Source organism: Neoarius graeffei, chromosome 2 (assembly GCF_027579695.1).
Source record: "Neoarius graeffei isolate fNeoGra1 chromosome 2, fNeoGra1.pri, whole genome shotgun sequence".
NCBI lineage: Eukaryota > Metazoa > Chordata > Actinopteri > Siluriformes > Ariidae > Neoarius > Neoarius graeffei.
Genome location: NC_083570.1, coordinates 67,602,775 through 67,619,897, shown reverse-complemented (window position 1 = coordinate 67,619,897; position 17,123 = coordinate 67,602,775). Strand labels below are relative to the sequence as shown.

At 40.6% G+C, this 17,123-nt stretch overlaps 1 protein-coding gene across 3 annotated transcripts in view; it reads left to right on the top strand.

The window, feature by feature from the left end:
* Nucleotides 1-17,123, top strand: part of cadps2 (Ca++-dependent secretion activator 2) — a 364,308-nt gene that overhangs the window by 218,073 nt on the left and 129,112 nt on the right. For all 3 annotated transcript variants that reach the window (XM_060914773.1, XM_060914772.1, XM_060914771.1), the window contains exon 7: nucleotides 7,865-7,976. In XM_060914773.1, coding sequence (XP_060770756.1) covers nucleotides 7,865-7,976 — 112 coding nt within the window. The remainder of the gene's footprint in view (nucleotides 1-7,864; nucleotides 7,977-17,123) is intronic.

Below are 17,123 nucleotides of genomic sequence, written 5' to 3'. Positions count from 1 at the left end.
GTGAGTTTTAATGTTGTGGACAATCTGAAACAAGTTAGACCCTTGTGAGCTGCTGCTGCCACATGTATGGCTGATTTCGATAACTGCATGAATTTTCATGTGTACTCGTGTTCCTAATAAAGTGGACAGTAAGTTTGTAGTGTAACTCTGAAACCACAAAAACCATTAAGACTGAAACTTTAATTGACATACTCTGGCAATTCTCTCCTTGAGTTGCAGTCTCCCATCCAATTCTCTGCAGATCTGTGCTGCCTGCTCATCAACATTGTCCAGTTGAGGAATTTAAAAAAAAACCCACAGATTTAGCTGAAAGACGTAATGAATCCTCATCTGACTTTTGCTGGGGAATCTATAAAGACACCTATGGAAAAGGGACAATAGCAATTTTCAAATAAAAGATATGACAGCTGTACTGTTAGGACATGACATATAAAAATTCAGACAGTGGGATTCTCTCTCTCACTCACTCACACCAGTAACTATAACACAACAATAACTTGTTACACTGAGTGCGGTAGCATAATGTATAGATTTAGGCACTGCCTAAAAGCGGCGCTCCCATCTGTTTCTGGGTTATACTGTATAATTTTTTTTATATCATAGCCAGCCTCTTGTTTTATTTCTTTACTGGCTAACACTGGCCACTACTGTAGGCAGTGTGTATGACTGGTAATTACTAATCCTGGCCACCAGGTGGTGTTTAGGACTGGCAATTACTAACACTGGCCACGAGGTGGTGTGTATGTCTGGCAATTACTAACACTGGCCACTAGGTGGTGTTTAGGACTGGCCATTACTTACACTGGCCAATCCAGCCACTGGGGTGCATAGGGTTGGGCGGTATTACAGTAAGAAGGTATCCCGAGGTATCCAAAAGTACCAACGGTATCGGTCTCATTACCGTCATTTTAAAAAAATATATAATATCTAAATAAATATGGAGTACATGAGGTCATAATATAAAATAATAAATTGAAGATCATCCCGAATAACTGTGTGATCGTATTTTCACTAATTCTATCAATTTCCTAAAGAAGTTTTCATCGCGTGCAGGGTTGTTTATGTCGTTACCATGGCAACCCTGCGTGACATTTTGGAGTCTGACAGAAAGCTTCGCAAGAGACTGAGCCCGGGGGTGTCATGGCTCAGATGGCTAAGGCACCGTACCATAAATCCGGGGACCCGGGTTCGATTCCGACCCGAGGTTATTTCCCGATCCCGTCTCTCTCTCCCCCGCTCATTTCCTGTCTCTCTATACTGTCCTATCTAAAAAAAGAGACTGAGACCGCGGTTGAAAGATGGCAAGTCAAGATAACGAGTTAGTGGCAAAAAAAAAATACAACATCGGCAGTGTGGCAGTATTTTGGTTTCAAACCAAACGAAAAATCTAATATGCCCCCTAAGGCACACCATAGCCTGGGGTACTCCACTTCCACGAGATCTCTCCAATGAGTTGTGTTTTGAGTAGGTTACATGAGTAACAACAAGGTAAAATAATATAACGTATGACATTTGGGATGTGGGTAATAAACGTTTGAAATGTCCTCTACTGAAGAAACGGAAGAAAACATCGTAGCGTAAACTGTTAGGTTTCTGGTGGGAATTAGCAATGCGCTTGCTATCTTTGTTGGGTGTGTTAAACCGTATGGATTTAAGTGGAATAATTGTAAGGAGTTATGTGATCAAGACAACGTTTTAAGCAAGGTAAGGCCATTTGATTATTAATTTCCCCGCCATGGCATGACGTGGGCCCATATGATTTTGCCTTGTGCAGCTATCACGCATTTGAATTAGGTTCGCCTCATTTGCGCTGAAGAATATGGTTTATCGCGCAGTCTAAACGGACTTGGGTGTTGGTTGATTCTTTTTCTTTTTTTTATTTCCCATGCTTGAAAGGGTATGATCCTGCTCATCGTGTACTTTTTTTTGATGGAGTAGGTGAAATAGTGCTGCAAATGGCGTTTCAACGCAGACATGTGTAAACGACAGTTGAATGCTATTTTCAAGATGAAGGAAGAGTTGCGTGATGCTTTGAAATATCTCTTAATCTATTCATCAATGCACAAAATTCGCTTTGCTGCTTAATCCATACCACAATGCACACAATTCGCTATGCTGCTTTTAAATAGTACATTTGAGGCATAGGCGCACGTTACACAGTAGGCCGAAACAAAATATTATTTTTTTTCTTGGTAATACCGTATACCCCGGGAAAACACAGAGACGGTTTAAAGGTATCAAAATTTGGATACCGCCCAACCCTAGGGGTGCATAAGCGTACTCTTGGTGCCGGTCCCAAGCCTGGATAAATTGGAGAGGGTTGTGTCAGGAAGGGCATCCGGTGTAAAACTGTGCCAGATCTAACATGCGGATTGAAAAGACAAATACCATACCAGATCGGTCGGGGCCCGGGTTAACAATGGCCGCCTCCGGTACTGTTGGTTAACAGGGTGCTGGTGGAAAGTATGCTACTGTTGCATCAAAACGGAGAAGGAAAAAGAGAGGGGGGAGGCATGTTAGGAGAGGGTGTGAAAGATGGAAGGGAAAGAGCTTAGAATTGAGGGTAGGAACACTGAATGTGGGAACATAGACTGGCAGAGTGAGAGAGGTAGCAGGTATGATGGAACCAAGGAAGTTGGACATTTTGTGTGTGCAGGAGACGAGGTGGAAAGGAAGCAAGGCCAAGAACATTGGCGGTGGATGCAAGTTATTTTATTATGGAGTCGATGGAAAGAGAAATGGTGTTGGTATTGCTTTGAGAGGAGAGTTGGTCAACAGTGTGATTGATGGGCATGAAGTTGGAGATTCAAGGAGTGGTAATCAATGTTGTGTGTGCGTATGCCCCACAGGTTGGATGTGAGAATGAAGAGAGAGTCTTTCTGGGAAAAGATGGATGAAGTGATAGAAAGTATACCGAGGGAGGAGCGCGTGCTGATAGGAGCAGATTTCAATGGACATGTTGGCAAGGGAAACAGAGGAGATGAGGGCGTGATGGGCAGATATGGTGTAAGAGAGAGAAATGTGGAAGGGCAAATGGTGGTTGATTTTTCAAAGAGGATGAATTTGGCAATAGTCAATACATACTTTGAGAAGAAAGAGCAGCACAGGGTGACATTTAAGAGTGGAGGAAGATCTACACAGGTGGACTACATACTCTGCAGAAGGGGTAACCTGAAGGAGATTGGAGACTGTAAAGTGATGGCAGGGGAGAGTGTAGCTAGACAACATCGAGTGGTCATGTGCAGGATGAGCTTGAAAGTGAAAAAGAGGAAGCGTGAAATAGTGGAGCCGAAGATTAAGTGGTGGAAACTAAAAGAGGTTTATCATCAGAAGGAGAAGAGCATTGAGTGGTAATGGAAGTCTGCCAGAAGATTGGGATACTATTGCTATACTAGTAAGAGAGGCAGCAAGGGAAGGTGCTAGGGTGGTCATCGGGAAGGAGGAAGGAAGACAAAGAGACATGGTGGCGGAACAAAGAAGTGCAGGAAATTATAAAAGAGTATAGGCTAGCAAAGAAGAATTGGGACGATCAGAGAGATGAGGAAAGCAGGCGGTTATACAGAGAGATGAGACAGAAGGCAAAAAGAGCAGTAGCGAAGGCGAAAGTAGATGCATACCAGGAGTTGTACGAAAGACTGGAGACCAAAGGAGAGAAAGACCTGTACAGACTAGCTAGGCAGAGAAACAGGGAAGCGAGGGATGTACAGCAGGTAAGAGTGATGAAAGATGTAAATGGAAATGTGCTGACAGAGTGTATTAAGAAGGTGGAAAGAGTACTTTGAGGATTTATTAAATGAGGAGAATCCAAGAGAGAAAAGGTCAGATTCGTTGGAGACAGCAAATCAGGAAGCGGAGTTGGTTAGTAAGGATGAGGTGAGGGCAGCCATGAAAAGAATGAAGACTGGGAAAGCAGTCGGACCAGATGGTATCCCGATTGAGGCGTGGAGATGTTTGGGTGAGATGGCTGTGGGGTTCCTAATGAATTTGTTTGTTTAATAAGATCCTAGAGAATAAGAAAATGCCAAATGAATGGAGAAAGCGTGTGCTAGTCCCAATATACAAAAATAAGGGAGATGTACAGAGCTGCAGTAATTACAGGGGGATAAAATTGATGAGCCACATCATGAAGTTATGGGAAAGGGTATTGGAGGCAAGATTGAGAAGAGAGGTACAGTAGCAATCTGTGAACAGCAGTACGGGTTTATGCCAAGGAAGAGCACGTCGGATGCAATTTTTGCTTTAAGAATGTTAATGGAGAAGTACAGAGAAGGCCAGAGAAAGCTACATTGTGTGTTTGTAGACCTGGAGAAGGCATACGATAGAGTGCCGAGAGATGAGTTATGGTATTGTATGAGAAAGAGTGGAGTGAATGAGAAGTATATTAGAGTGGTGCAAGACATGTACAGTATAAGAACAGTGAAACAGCAGTGAAGTGTGCAGTTAGAATGACTGAATGGTTCAAGGTGAAGGTGGGACTCCATCAAGGATCTGCTTTGAGTCCTTTCTGGTTTGCCATAGTGATGGATAGCTTGACGGATGAAGTGAGCCAAGAGTCACCATGGAACATGATGTTTGCGGATGATATTGTGTTATGTGGTGAAAGTAGAAAGGAGGTTGAGTTGGGTTTGGAGAGGTGGAGGTATGCATTGGAAGGAAGAAGAATGAAGGTGAGCAGTAGCAAAACAGAACACATGTGCATCAATGAGAATGGGGATGAGAGTGTAGTGAAGATGCAAGGAGTAGACGTAAAGAAAGTTGGTGAATTCAAGTACCTGGGGTCAACTGTGCAGGAAAATGGGGGCTGCGATAGTAAGGTGAGAAAGAGAGTGCAGGCAGGGTGGAGCAGAAGGATTTCAGGAGTCATTTGTGATCGGAAAGTCCCAGCAAAAGTGAAAGGTAAGATGTATAAGACAGTAGTGAGACCAGCTGTGATGTACGGTATGGATTGGAGACCGTACCCTTAACGAAGAGACAGGAGGCAAAGTTGGAGGTGGCGGAGTTGAGGATGTTAAGGTTTGCGATGGGAGTGACGAGGTTGGACAGGATAAGGAACGAGCACGTCAGAGGGACAGCACATGTGGAGAGCTTGGGAATTAAGCTGAGAGAGATGAGACTGAGATGGTATGGGCACATCCTGAGAAGAGATGCAGAGCATGTTGGAAGGAGAATATCGAGGATGGAGCTGCCAGGCACATGAAAACGAGGAAGGCCAAAGATACATGGATGTGGTGAGAGAGGACATGAAAGTGGCAGGTGTGGTAGAGAAGGATGCAGAAGACAGGGAGCAATGGAGACGAAAGATCCGCTAATCGGGAGCAGCCAAAAGAAGGAGAAGAAGAAGAGGAATTACTAACACTGGCCACTAGGTGGTGTGTATGACTGGCAATCACAAACACTGGCCACTAGGCGGTGTGTTGGATCGGCAATCACTAACACTGGCCACTAGGCGGTGTGTTGGACCGGCAATCACTAACACTGGCCACTAGGTGGTGTGTTGGACCGGCAATTACTAACACTGGCCACTAAGTGGTGTGTAGGACTGGCAATTACTAACACTGGCCACTAGGCGGTGTGTTGGACCGGCAATTACTAACACTGGCCACTAGGCGGTGTGTTGGACCGATAATTACTAATGGTGTGTAGGACTGGCAATTACTAACACTGGCCACTAGGTGGTGTGTATGACAGGTAATTGCTAACACTGGTATGGTGGCAGGCACGCACAGGACTGAAACCATCAGAAAACAATTCGATGGGTTTCTTTATGTATCCACACTCTATGCCTATGGGGCTCCACTCACGCGGGCCTTCGGCCTGCGCAGGAGCTCCGCTATAACTGTGATTCATTTTGAATCAAGCACGACTGTGAGGTCCTTGCTGTTATTGAAACTTAATCATAATCTTCTGACTAGCAGATTTTAGAATGCAAATGCATGAATGCAAGAGTATGGTGGGATAAGCATAAAATAATCTTTAATACTATTTTACTGTCATTTGTTTGTAGTCTCGTGTGCGTCTTTTCCCCCAGTGTGAGACAGGTGCTAGTGCTGTTCTGAGTTAGCTCAACTTGCAGACTGTTGAAGAACTGGTTTGCTTTTCCACCTTCTAGAGAAGAGCCACCATAGAGCGGAGACGTATACACACATATATAATGATATTATGTCATGACGTTACATCATTACATACGTGTGTATACGTCTCCGCTTTTAGGCAGATTTAGAAACTATTTCTTTTCTCTTTTTTCTTCTTTTTTTTTTTTTTAATGGTGGTCACAAAGTTTTCGTTGGTTTCATTGGTCACGATAATCCCACCTCCCAGCTCCTGATATAAGCGGTTCTTGGTTGGAGACCAGTAAAGTGTTGGTGCCACTCTTGAACCAGGTTTCCTGGTTGAGGGCCAGTTCTTTGGCCCTCAAAAGGTGAAGAACTTGTTTGAGATTCGGCACCAACTCCAAACCGGCCTTTGAACCCCTTTTATGGAAAAGAGGTAGTAATGGTGTTTTTATGCCTCCACCACTAGATGGCAGAGACTTTTTTTTTGTGGGGGGTCTGTCTGTCAGTCAAGTCATCTGAGATGCTTGATAAGCTAGCTGCACACTACGCCGATCCACGCGGTACCGAACCGACCCATTTCAGAGCCGACTCCCGACAGGGCACGCACATATCCCCGACTAACTCACGACTGTTGACGAGTGCAGTGTGTGTGTGTGTGTGTGTGTATATATATATATATATATATATATATATATATATATATATATATATATATGTGTGTGTGTGTGTGTATATATATGTATGTGTGTATATATAGTGTGTATGTGTGTCTGGTTTTAATTAGGCTTCATCGTTATGATAATATGTAATAACATCGTTTCCATGACAATCGTCACAATCTTTATCGTAATTTTTCAGCTGACTGTAATTACGGCAAACTTTGAAGTACTTACAATCTCGAGAAAGTTTCAAGGCTATCTCATTCAAAGCCTTAGCTTTCTCCCCCCTGTTCTTGTAACTACGCGACGTAACGTCGTACAGGCATGGCCTGGCCCTCCACATTTCCACAAGTTGATCCTCTTCCCGCTCAGTCCAAAGTTCTGCCATTTTTCGAAAAGATAGAAGTCACATGATCACGAAATATCATGTGTTATATGCGAAAGATATGATTGGCTATTGCTAGCGACTCTCGCCGATCAGTCTGGCTCCCAATTAGTTTTTCGAATCGGCTGTGAGATGAGTCGGTACCATCGAAAACTAGTCTTTACGACTGACTCGCGACTTCAGTTGGCTCAGTACGCTGAAAATCGGCGTACAGTAGTGTGCGGCTAGCTTTAGTGCCATGTCTCAAGACCAGATGGTTTTATGTTTGTACAATTTATATGGACTCATCATTTGTAATCAGCTGATGAACTGATTAGATTTTGCAATTGATGCAAACAGAGTTAAGGTGACGGCAAGGTCACATGTCTGAAATAGTTTTTCTTCAGGTTTCTACCTGTTTGAAGTATGTTTGTAAAGGTGTATAAGGACATACAAAATGTAATAGACTAGATTTGCTGGTGGTGGAGGCATACCTGGAGTTCTACTTGTTTGGGTTTTTTATTTGTTTTTTTTTTTTAATAATCTTTTTCTGCTATTATAAGACAGTGTCGAGGCACAAACCTGAGTCAAAACAAAGCAAAACTTTTTCAGGGGACAGGAAGAGTCATGCCAGTAAGGCCAGGAATGTTTTATTCCATATGATTTAACCAGCTGTCTTCATTAATGACTACTCCACCATTTCTTTAAATAGCACTCGGCTACAGGTTTCTTCACTGACACCATGTGAGCATCTATTCATGAATACACATTATTGTGTTTCTCTGCAGGTGGGGCACACAAGGAGACTTCACCACCACCCACCCACTGCCTGTGGTCAAAGTGAAACTGTTTACTGAGAGCACAGGGGTCCTGGCTCTGGAGGACAAGGAGCTGGGCAGGGTAAGACTCCTCCATCAGGTTCAATTAAAGCCGAGTGTCACAGGCCAGTCCTGCAGAGTTTAGTTGGGTACCTCCGTTAACACACCTGAGTCACTTTATCTTTGTATTAAAATCTGCCTGGGCTGAATTTGGTGTATGGCGTCTCTGAGGAACTGTGGATTGCGTATGACACTGCTGATTTAGATTCGAAGCCAGTTCACACTGGAGGCACTGCATCAAACGTCCTGTGTAGCATCATGTAATGCCTTGCATCAATACCTTACCAAATTCCATTTGAACTAAATCCGCACCAGCTGTGTTGGAGAAGCATCAAATTTGATTTCAAATTCAATTGCTGCCCTCGTTTTACACTTCATGTCTTTTATTCCATTCTTGTACATGAGTGAAGCATAAACTCCATAAAAATCCACCGAAATCTCAAAACCGCACTTTCTGTACAATTTATTTAAAATCATAGTCTACAAAGATGTGCTGGTGCAACCGATAGCTGCACTGTATGCTCTGATACTCATTTTATACCAAGTTGGGGGGAAAAAAATAAACACAAATACAACATTCACTGTCCCCGTCTTATGTCACCTTTTTAGGTAAAGAGACTTGTAATTACAGTTCATAGATTGTTACTGACAAAATAGGCTGAGTAATGAAGGCTCGAGCAAACAGGACTTAGGAATGTGAGTTGTTCTTTTCCTTTTGGTTTTTAGACACCTTACATCCAGTCCATTGTATTAGCGCCCTCTTCATGACACAAAAGCATTTGTATTTTGCAATTTTACTAAGGTGGTGTAGTGTTTAGTACTGTCGCCTCACAGCAAGAAGGTCCTGGGTTCGAGCCCCGTGGCCGGCGAGGGCCTTTCTGTGTGGAGTTGGCATGTTCTCCCCGTGTCCATGTGGGTTTCCTCCGGGTGCTCCGGTTTCCCCCACAGTCCAAAGACATGCAGGTTAGGTTAACTGGTGACACTAAATTGAGCGTAGGTGTGAATGTGAGTGTGAATGGTTGTCTGTGTCTATGTGTCAGCCCTGTGATGACCTGGCGACTTGTCCAGGGTGTACCCCGCCTCTCCCCCATAGTCAACTGGAATATGCTCCAGCTTGCCTGCGACCCTGCACAGGATAAGCGGCTACAGATAATGGATGGAAGGGATTGCTGTCTTACTAATGTTACCTCATCATGCCCTGCTGATTATCTTCAATCGGTTAATAACGTCAATGAATACAAGAGTAAAAAGCAGGAAACGCAACAAAAATACCCTTCAGGTCTATTTTGGAGTGCTGAGATAAAATAAAATACCGATAGCTAGTGGAATTGTAGGAGAGACTGGGAATGGATGTAACACTTTGTGTTAGCACCTATAACTTGTAGAATTTTTGTGATGGAGCGCTCAAATTTTATTATAATAATAATAATAATAATCATCATCATCATCAGTTCAATTTATATAGCGCCATTCTCACACCCAAGGTCGCTTTACAATTGGGGGGGGGGAAAGTCCACCAAAAGAGGGTCAGGTTGTAATTCCAATGGCGTAGCTACCACAGTCCCACCAAAAGGCGTGTGAAGATAAATCCCACGCCCCCTGCACAGCCACCATGACGCCACTGAGCAACATTGCTCGGAACACCGTGCCACAGATCCACAAAGCAAGCACAGAAGCACCGTCACACAGAGTGCCAGTATGTCCCAAACCACCTGCACAGCCGATGCGGCGCTACAGGGCAACATCGCTCGATACACCGCGCCAAGCACAAAAGCACCACCGCACAGAGCGCTGGACAACCCTGGTGTTAAAAGAGCAACAAGCTCACTGCAGTCCATAGCGAGGAGCACAGGCATCACCTACGGTGGACCAAGACCTGGAGGGAACCGACGCCCAAAACTGGGTCCGGAGCTACACCACAACCAGCGGACAAAAAGGAAACATCAAACTACACAAAAAATAAAAAGCTCCGTTGAGAAGCGGCAATCATAATGCGCACGGCGTGCTCTCAACGGGAAACAGAAAATGAAAAGCTGACACAAAATCTCTTCATTTGTCTACTATAAACAACAATGTTTTCAACTTCTCCAACTAGATCACAGAATTGATTATTTGATGACAAATGCAAGGAGTGCCATTGTTACAACCTACCCCCCTACCAGGGTATGCTGTAACACAACCTGGGGTGAATTGTAAAAGTAAAATTTAAAGAATTAAAAATTGAGACCACACCACAAAATATGCATCTATAGAAGTTTATTGTGCATGTGCCCACACTTGAGCATCTTCCTGTGGTTCACTAAGAGCAAAAAGAACTCGTCACTGATGGCTAAATGAAGAACAGTGTCAGTGCGTCCTAGCATTAGAAGCGCTTTCTTAAAGAACATCTGATAAATACCTACTAACACATATGAACGGAACACACACGAATAGACACCTTCAGCAGGGGATCGGATGCAGCTCATCATAATCAATGTAAAATTTCAGGAAGACTTTTGACAATTAATAAACCCACAAATATGCACTTTAAAAAGCACTTTAACCTATAATAATTCTGAAGCAAGTTTTTCGATAATTCATAACAATATAAGGAGTTTAAACGCAAATTTAGAAAAATTTCAAACTCATCTACACTAAGTAACTTTAAAAACGCACATTGATAAAACTTGCTGAATTCGTGCTGAGTTTATCTCAAGAAGAAAAGAAATACATCACAATGGAAAAATAACTTCGTTCCGCCCAAATAAGTTCCAAATCTGTGCTCAAATCAGAATTTAAGGGAGTTGTACTCAATAACGTACAATATGACTCGGGTAGTCAATGACATGGACAGGCTTTAATTTTCAAACAAATTTTGCATACACTGTACACACACAATCTTGCCTATAAATACCCGGGGGAAATGATGGGAAAATTGTCATTATTGAAGATGCCACGCCTAAGCCAAAATCAACGTGAACAGGCCATCGGGATGTTGCGTGCCGGAAGTACACAGACAGAGGTCGCCCGGCACTTCGGTGTTCATCATTCGACCATTTCCCGTTTGAGTCAGCGTTACAGACAGACAGGGAGCACCAGGGATCGTCCACGCCCTGGTCAGCCTCGAGTCACGACGCCAGTTCAGGATCAGCACATCAGGCTAGCTCACCTCCGTGACAGATTCCTGACACCCTCAGTCACTGCTGCTGAGACCCCTGGACGACACAGACCCAGAATCTCCAGCATGACGGTCCGAACATGGACCAACTGTCACTTTGAATTTTTTTATTGTGAATTAATTCTTGAGTTTGACAATAAATGTCCTTTATCGATGTTTCAAGATGTGTGTGTGCATTACATACAATATCATAAATTTCAAATATATGCATGGATCTAAAGTGATATCGTGTTGAATTCCATTGTGCGTTTTTAAAGTTACTTAGTATATTAAATGAGCTTGCATTCGAATTTGATATTATTGGAATTTCAGAAACAAAATTAACTAGTTCTAGTTTGCCTCCTATAACTAATTTGAATATTCCCGGCTACTTTTTTGAATACGTTCCGACACCTTAGGCAGATTCTACCATAACAGAGGCCAGTTAAGTCCCATCTCCTTAAATTGCTGAATTGATTATTTTGATCATTCTATTAAGTTTTTCTAGTAGCATTTGGGGTCTTGGACATTCACAGTAAATTTTAGGACAGTAGTCCTGGTAACTAATTAATAAAAGCCTGACATGACAGACATGCTAAATGACAATAGAAACACATCGGTTTCTATCATCAAAATCTGACAGACAAACTAACGTCTACCGTCATATTCTGACCGACACTCTAGATGACAATAGCAACAAAACTGTTTCTTACATTATTAATCTGACAAATTTAATAATAATATTAAATACCTCATCACTAGAACCAAATAATAAAATAAAATATTGAAATAAAAAAGAAAATTTATTTTCAAAATTGAAATATCAACAATAATTGTCAGAACAGTGACTATCGATAGACACGACTGTGTCACTTTCGCGGGGAAATAACACATTGAAATGGCCTGTCGGCTGAAAGGGTCGCAAGTGGCTCTGATTTATCTCAACTTACGATAGTTTTCCTCCAGAAAATTTTAAATATTAATGCACAAATATATTCTCAGTGTTTCTATCGTCAAACATTTCTATCGTCAGGATAGCTGACTGAAAATCTTACCTTGATTTATTTGATGAAATCTAGCTGTCAGAACTCCAAGTCTTGCCCGGAAGTAAATGTCTGCTGTCACAAAAATCATGCGCAGTAGAATTTCCTCTTTGCGTCAGTCAACATGTGCGTGGTGAGGGCTTGAATTTTGCTATCGTCAGGTGCATTAGACTGACGATAGCATTTTTTTAAAATAACTGTGGGCTTCTCTCGTGAACGAAATAGTTTTTTCGCTGTTAATCTATTTCAACTCTATCTGTTGACACCCAAAAATGATAAAGCCTGCTTCCACACGATAACTACCAAAGATCCATAATGGCCGAGTCTATCGTCAGGTCATCTGACAGAAATTCACTGACGATAGCAACAGGGAGAATGAAAGTGATTTTTAAAATGGGAGTTATGTCTGTCAGATATGTCAAAGAAATAGAACTTTATTCTTTAAAAATCTTTTATTGATGTACTCGGTGTATTTTTAAATGACGTGCTGTTTTAGAATACCAAATACCATATTTTCAATCTTGAAAATATTACCTCACTGAAAAAAGGACAAGAAAAATTTCTTATTTTGAGGGCAAGTGATTAATGGATCCAGTTACGGTAGAATCTGCCCTTTAGCTTCTGGAGGTGTTGGCATGTATATCAGTTTGAATCTTAATTATTCAATTCTTGAAAAAACTTCCAATTTTGATTTTCAAGCCCTATGGGTTGAAATTATGATTCCTAATGAAAAAATATTATCTGTGGTATAATTTACAGACAACATAGTTCTCCAGTTAACTTTTTGAAGTATCTGGAAAACTCTTTAGATCTATACAATAAGAAGGAAAGATCAATTTTCCTACTTGGAGATTTCAACATCAGCCTGTTAAAATTAGAAACTTGTAATCACAGTTATAACTTTCTGACTACTTTGCAGAGTAATTATCTGCTACCAACTGTTGTTAAGCCTACTAGGATCTATAATACCTCCGCTACCCTTATCGATAATATCTTTACAAACATACCGGAAAAACTGACTTCGAGTGGAAATATAACTTCTGACATAAGTGATCATTATTCACAATTCTGTATAATTTCATCAACCAAACTCAAAATACAAACTAGCAAACGTAAAACAAGATTTATTTCTAATAACATTATCAGTAATTTCATAAATGAACTTTCCAAATCTGAATTTACCAAATACCCCACAGCGTCATTTTTTTTGGTAATGGTAATACAGACTCTTCCTTTTCCATATTTTATAAAAAGATAAACAATTTAGTGAATAAACATGCTCCAATGAAATTTCCTTCCAACCGGAGACTAAAACAAATGCAAAAACCATGGATAACGCAGGGTATACAAAGATCAATTAAAGTAAAAAAATCAGCTTTTTTGCTCTGGCGATACTGACAAATATAAATACTATAGAAATAAAATATCTAGCCTAATACGTATCTCTAAAAAACTTTACTACAACTACTTTTTTGAACTTAATATAAAAAACACGAAACGAACATGGAAAGGTATTAATACGCTTATTAATAACAATAAAAAAAGATCGAAAACCATTTCCTGTCTTAAAGACCTGTTAAATAACGAAAAACTGGAATTTAATACTCGAAATTTGTCCAATATTATGACCATGCATTTTGCTTCGATCGGGCCTAAACTAGCTAGCAAGATTCCTTTGGCTAATAAACATTTTTCCGATTATTTAAAGAATCTAGATCTAAACGAGTCTTTCTTCTTCTCACCAGTTTTAAGACAAGAAATTGAAAATGAAATCCTAGCCTTGCCCCAAAATAAGTCTTATGGTCTATACTCTTGTCCTGTTGACCTACTTAAAGTTTTGTGTCACCTTATTCAGGGTGTCCACGGAGTCTAAAAAAGTCTAAAGTCTAAAATTACACATTTTCAATTTTAGGCCTAAAAAAGTCTAAAATACAGAGATATTTTGCACTGTTGGTCTAAAATCTCATTTGGGTAATTTAAGACCTAGGTAGAAAATCTTCCCGGAAGTTCCTTTCAGCACCGAGATGTCACCCGGGATTGGTTGGCATCTCAGTGCTGAAAGGAACTTCCGGGAAGATTTTCTAGTTTCGGTTGTGTTGCCAGATTGGGCGGTTTTAAGTGCGTTTTGGCGGGTTTTGAACATATTTTGGGCTGGAAAATGTCAGCAGTATCTGGCAACACTGGAGATTTCCTGGTTCCGGTTTACAGTGCTGACTCAGTTCGTGCAATCGCTGGTGTTGCGTAGGCTACCGTGTAAGCTCTGTCAATTTCAGCGACAAATTAAAAATGGAAGCGGACGAATTGGTTCCTAAAAGAACTAGTAAGGGGTCAGTCATCTGGCATTTTTGGATATCGCGAGGAGGACATGGAACAGCAAATGCCAGTTTGTAAAGTGTGCAAAAAAACCTGTCATCACGAAAGGCAGCAGCACGACAAATATGTTCCATCACCTGAAAACTCACCTGGTACAGTATGAAGAGTCTCTTAAACTCTGAACTACTTGCCCACAAGCTAAACAAATGACCATAGCGGCCTCGTTCTCCAAAGCCCCCCCCATATGAGAAAACGAGTCAGAGATGGAGAGCTATAACGGATGCAATCACTAACGTCATTGCCGAAGACATGATCCCAGTTAGTGTAGTGGAAAAAAACAGGCTTCCAAAAATTACTAAACACACTCGATCCCAAATATGAGTTGCCTGGTCGCAGACATTTTACAGAGAAGGCAATAGCGGAATTATACACATCTGAGAGGCAGAGCCAGAAAACATTCAGTTCAAAAGTGTGCAAAGAGGAAAATGATGTTTTGCAGATCTCTCTCTTCTCTCCCTCAATCTCTCTCTCTATTGTGAATGTTCCAGTGGTTCTCAGTAGTCAGGTTAATAGCTTGGAGATCTATTTTTTAAAAATAATTTAATGAAAGAGCACTTTTCTTATTTAGGCTAAATGTCTTTCTCAGTGTTGAGCTGCACTTTATTGGTTTGAGCTCTGAGCAGCTCTGTATTGTGTTGCCCCTTTGTTGCAATTTTCAAGATTGTTTTTGCAGTTTGTGCCACATCTTTGTTGAATAAAAATAGTCTTATTTCAATTCAATTGTGATTAATCACTAACATGAAAATTTAAAATGTGTTGTTGAAAACCACCTGTAAAGTTAACCAAGAATGTTATTTAATCTGCAGGGATTGTAGTGAAAACAGTAAAGAGTAAAAGTTAGATTTCATGGGGTCCTTTAGAGGAGATTTAAATATATCGAGATATATATCGTGAAATGGAGAAAATGTATCGTGATATTCATTTTTTCCCATATCGCACAGCCCTATTGTCACGGCTTGTAGCAAAATGGGCAAATGCAAGTTTAACGACTGCTGGCTTGAACGCAATGGTTTTGTAGACTGGTTAAAACGTGTACCAAACAATCCGTTTGAGGCGTACTGCACATTGTGCAAAAGAACACTCAAACTCGGCACCCTGGGTGTAAAGGCACCGGAATCGCACGCGAAAGCGGAGAAGCACCAGGCTGCCCATAAAAGTCTGCAACATTCGCATGCCATCACTCAATTTTGTTCACCGTTGTCAGGTCCAAGCACATCTCGAGATGGTGTATCAGCTAACTCCGTGCAAACTGTAACGTTACAACACGCAAACCGTACGGAATCGAATGCCTCATCCTCAAGTGATTTGCAGGATGTCTTTGGCTCCACTGCAACTTAGTTCCTCATTAATGCAAGAGTGCACCCTAGGGATGTAATGAGTTCATTGGTGAATGATGATAAATTTTGTAATTTTGAAAGTAATTCAGGCTCTCCCAATTTTCTTTTTTTTTTTGTGCAGCATAAGTCTTAAATTTAACCTGTTATGGTCTTAAAAAGGTCTTAAAAAGTCTTAAATTGAACTTGTTCAAGCTTGCAGAAACCCTGTTATTAGTGATCACTTAGCTTATCTAATAAACTCTTTTATTAACACTGGATCATATTCCTCTAAATTAAAATTCTCTAAAATTATTCCTGTATTCAGATCAGATGATGACTCTGATCCAAGTAACTATAGACCAATTGCATTACTTTCAGTCTTTAATAGAATCTTTGAGAAATTGATTTATAATTGTTTAATTGCATTTATTGATAAAAATGACCTACTCTTTGAATTTCAATACGGCTTTAGAAAAAACTGCTCAGCATGCAATATTAGATATAATAAGCTCTATACAATCGAATATTGATAAAAAACCTCTTCTCTTGTGCGATATTTTGGGATTTATCGAAAGCCTTTGACACTGTGGACCATAGTATATTGTTAAATAAGCTATACTGCTATGTGTTCCATGGCATAATTTATGACTGGTTTAGATCTTATTTAAGCGGTAGAACTCAAACTACGTCTATTGGTTTCAGTATCTCAAATAAAAAACAAATGACTTGTGGTGTACCACAAGGTTCAGTTCTTGGACCTTTACTATTCTTACTCTATAAATGACATCTCAAATGCCTCCAATATCCTTAAGCTTCACCTCTTTGTTGACGATACTAACATTTTATATGCTAATAAATCTATTAAAGTACTTGAAAGTGTGGTAAATAAAGAGCTAACAAAACTTCATGAATGGTTTACAGTTAATAAGCTAACTCTTAATCTAAAAAAATTTAATTTTGTAATTTTTTCTCACTATCGTAAAAAAGTATCTTCAGTTAATATTAAAATATTTAATAACGCTCAAAACAAATTTGTTTCACTTGAACGTAAAAAGTATGTCAAATATTTGGGTTTAATAATCGATGACAATCTTTCTTGGAAGCCTCATATTGATTTTATTTGCAACAAAATAAGCAAGGTTGTCGGCCTTTTGGCCAAGCTTAGATATTTTATTCCACTACATACCCTTATGACATTCTATCGCTCTCTGATTCAACCTTATTTAACATATGGTCTTAGTTCTTGGGGACAGGCTTGTAAAACTCGTATAAATAAAGTATTAATCCTACAAAAACGAGCT